Genomic DNA, 3500 nt, shown 5'->3' with positions numbered 1-3500 from the left:
GATCCGCGTCCGCTCCGTGCCCGCCCCCACCACGCGCAGCCGGTTTCGTTAAGCAAACGCTTTACTTGTGCCAGCTCTTCATAGCAGGTCTCTGCGAACAGGCTGGCGAAGGGGAGAAGGGATGCTTCTGCACTAGAGTTGTGGGGGAAGGAGCCTGCTTCCAGCGGCGCACGTGCTCTGACGGCCGGCCAGCGAACCCTGCGGGAAGGCTCCACTTCAGGCGGCCTCCCGCCCCGTTTGAGCCGGTCCAGCCTCCTACCCCACTACCTAGCACAATTCCCACTTACGCCGAAAGCGCTCAGCACGTCCCACGTGGGTCCACCGCGTCGGGATTTCTTTCCTTTCCCTTTGCAGCATTCTGTTGCCGGCTCCCGCCCGAAGGCCACGCCCCATCCGCCCCGCCCCCCAGTTGGCCACGCCCTTATCTGCATGTTCCACCCTCCAGCCCTCACCTTGGTTGGTCCGCCCCACGCTGGGCGGGCGCTTGGGCTCGCCTGGCTTGGGGAGCCGGACGTCGGGGCCTGGGGCTCTGCCCCGCGTCCTGCGTTCTGATGGTGTCCGTCCTTCCAGGTTCGGTATCTGAGAATAGGGGCTGCGCACATCTGGGGAGGGCACCGGGGAGGAGGTAGTCCTGAGAGTAGGTCCTGGGGACCCAGAGGCGGGGATGGGCATTTTGTGTGACTGGAGGAAATCCCCGCCCAGCGTTCCTGGCCTCGACCCCCGCCCAGCCGGGGGCACACCCGCTTTGTTCAGCCTGTGCAGCGAGCGCGACAGCTGGGAGCTGGAGAGGCCACCGACGCGTGCGGCCTGGCAGAAGAAGGTGAGGCCCGCGTGGGCACGCGCAGAGTGGCCATGGCCGCGGGACCGGCCCCTCCAGTCTGGGCCCAACCGCAAAGCCTGCTGCTTCTTGAAGTAGTAACTTGGAGGAGAAAGATGAGGTGGCCGCCTCAGACAGAGCCGCTCCAGTCCTCTCCATCTCGCAAATGGAGAAAACCAAAGGACAAGGAGCCATTTTTTTTTAACCTGGGGTCGGTTAGGACCCAGGAAACTGACTCAGAATTCAGAGAGCTCCTCCCTGCGGCAGGAACATCAGGGGTTCTGTACCCGGCGGGTCTGCACCTCCCATCCAGGGCCCCGGAGCTGGTATGGCTGTGCCCACCTCGTCAACTCCTGCACTGACTTGGAGGGCACAAAGCCTTGGCGCAGCAGCTTGAACAGCATCTCTAAGAACAGGGTCTGCAGGCCCTGGGGGTCACCGACGCAGCTGTTCCTCACCTGGCCTGGGAGCAGGAAACATGGGGGAAAGTGAGGAGAGGCCACCCCCAGGCCAGGCCCCCAGCTGCCCATCAGCCTCACCCATGCACTGAGCCAAGAGCTGGTTGTCAGTAAGCACACCCAGGAAGTCTTTGAAGCTCACAATTCCATCACCTGGGAAGAAAGAGAGGTGGGGGTGCTATGGATACCTGCCCCCAGAGAAGGCATGCCCTGTACATGCTGGACTTGCTAGCAGTTTCAGGTGTTAAAAGAGAATCTAGATCTGGCTCTAGCCAAGGGTGGACCCCAGTTTGAATAAAGGAGAAATAGCCTAAGAAATAGCCTTGAGGAGCCACAAATCAGAACAAGGATTAACACAGAAGCAGTGTTTATAGGCCATGGTAGGCATGTTGATCAGGGCAGACTTCCTGGAAGAGAGAAGTTTAGGGACTTTGTGGGAAGGGATGGCATTCTTTAAGGGACTGCCCAGAGGCGGGAGAGGACAAGAGGGCAGGGATGAGGGCACCAACCATCCAAGTCTGCCCGCTGTAGAGCTTCACACATCTCCTGTGGACTCAGCTGAATACCCACATTGCGCAAGGCAACTTTCATACTGCGCATGTCCACAGCACCTGCTGGGCTGGAGCTGAACAGTTTAAAGAGATCCTGGAAGGCTGAGGGTAGAGAAGGGGGAAGGCAGCAAGGTGAACTGCCCACATGAGAATCCTGAGCACTGCCCTCTCTAGCTCACGTAGGAACGATTGGTGACTTGGGTCATTCCAACCCCCTGGATATCATAACTTTTTTTTTTTTTTTGATACAGAGTCTCAATTTTGTCACCTTGGGTAAAGTGCCTTGGTGTCACAGCAACCTCCAATTCTTGGACTCAGGTGATTCTCTTGCCTCAGCCTTCCAAGTAGCTGGGACTACAGATGTCTACCACAATGCCCAGCTATTTTTAGAGACAGGTCTCACTCTGGCTCAGGCTGGTCTTGAACTCATGAGCTCAGGCAATCCACCTGTCTCGGCTTCCCAGAGTGCTAGGATTACAGGCATGTGCCACAATGCCAGGCCATAAATTTTAATATAAAGAATAGTAGTGGCTATTGTGCTTGTTAAGTGCCTCTTCAAATCCTATGTCCAAAACTTATGTTTGTATGAAAAATATTCAAAATTCATGGCCAGGGTCACACCTGACAGTCTGGTTCTGAAGCTACAGTGCTCTGGTGCTCTGCAGCATGTAGCTGGTACCAAAAACTGTTGGCAATAAATAAAATGATTCTGCTTTGAGGGACACCTGCCAATATCAGGACATATCTTTGGGGAGTATTGGAGAAATGGTTTCTTCTGTCCTTACTGCCAACAGCCCCAGATCCCAGTGGGATGGTGGAACTCTGATTTTTCCCCCCATATTTTCTCCTTTCCCCACTCCCTTCCTTCTTTCCATCCTCTTCACTGATCTATTCATCCATCCAAATACCTTCATTCACCTATCCATGAATCCACCTAGTTTTTTCCTTCCCTTCCTCCTTTATACACCCCCCCACCCAAGTCTCTGGGGCCATGCATATTTGTGAGCCTTAGGGATAGTAGAGATAGATTAGACAAGCATGGAGGGAAGGTTACAAACACTGGATTTATGTAGTGATCCCAACCTGGGAGCAGGCAACCCCTTAGTTTTGCCCTGAGTACCCCTAATTTTCTTCCCTACTCCCAGCCCAGGGCCCTCACCTGCCAGCTGCCGGGATGTCAGGGGCAGCATGTTCTCATCTGTCAAGCTGCTATAGGAGGAAGAGGTTGGAAAGGGCTGTGCACCTGCTGCAGAGAGATGCCAGGGCCAGGCAGGCCTTACCCTGAACCCAGCACCCCAGGCCTGGCCTCCATTCTCTGTGCTCACCTCTGAGACCCGGCATCTAGGCATGACTCTGCTGATCGGTTAGCTACTGGGCCCTTGAATTCCCTTGCCCTCTGTGTTGTCTGCTCCGCCTTCCTGGCCATGGCTGCTGCTGGCTCCATCTGGGTCAGCTGGGCAGTATGCAGCCGCAGCCTCCCTTTCTGCATCCTACTGACCTGCTCCTCTTCTAGATCTCGTGTGATCAGCCTTTGAGGCTTCTGTGGAGGCCTTACAAGCAGGGAGAAAATAGGGCAGAGGAGCCCACCCCATTTAATAGCTCAGAATCGAGGGCACCTGGGACTAGTCCTATGGGTGTACAGTCCCACCTCCTCCCAGGAAACTCCACAAGAGG

General features: G+C 55.8%; 1 protein-coding gene across 1 annotated transcript; it reads right to left on the bottom strand.

Moving 5' to 3' along the window:
• Positions 1 to 61: 61 nt before the first annotated feature.
• On the bottom strand, positions 62 to 3167 carry LOC105886649 (EF-hand calcium-binding domain-containing protein 3-like). Its single transcript, XM_012802875.1, has 8 exons — positions 3152 to 3167; positions 2986 to 3069; positions 1785 to 1928; positions 1357 to 1428; positions 1160 to 1280; positions 741 to 919; positions 453 to 602; positions 62 to 225 (listed from the first exon to the last, which is right to left on the bottom strand). Exons 1-8 carry the CDS (start codon positions 3165 to 3167, stop codon positions 62 to 64), a joined length of 930 nt encoding a protein of 309 aa, XP_012658329.1.
• Positions 3168 to 3500: the final 333 nt, after the last annotated feature.

The sequence above is a fragment of the Otolemur garnettii genome, unplaced genomic scaffold, assembly GCF_000181295.1.
Source record: "Otolemur garnettii isolate 467f Iridium unplaced genomic scaffold, OtoGar3 scaffold00018, whole genome shotgun sequence".
Taxonomy (NCBI): Eukaryota; Metazoa; Chordata; class Mammalia; order Primates; family Galagidae; genus Otolemur; species Otolemur garnettii.
Note: the sequence above shows the minus strand (reverse complement) of the source record. Positions and strands in the feature narration are given on the sequence as shown.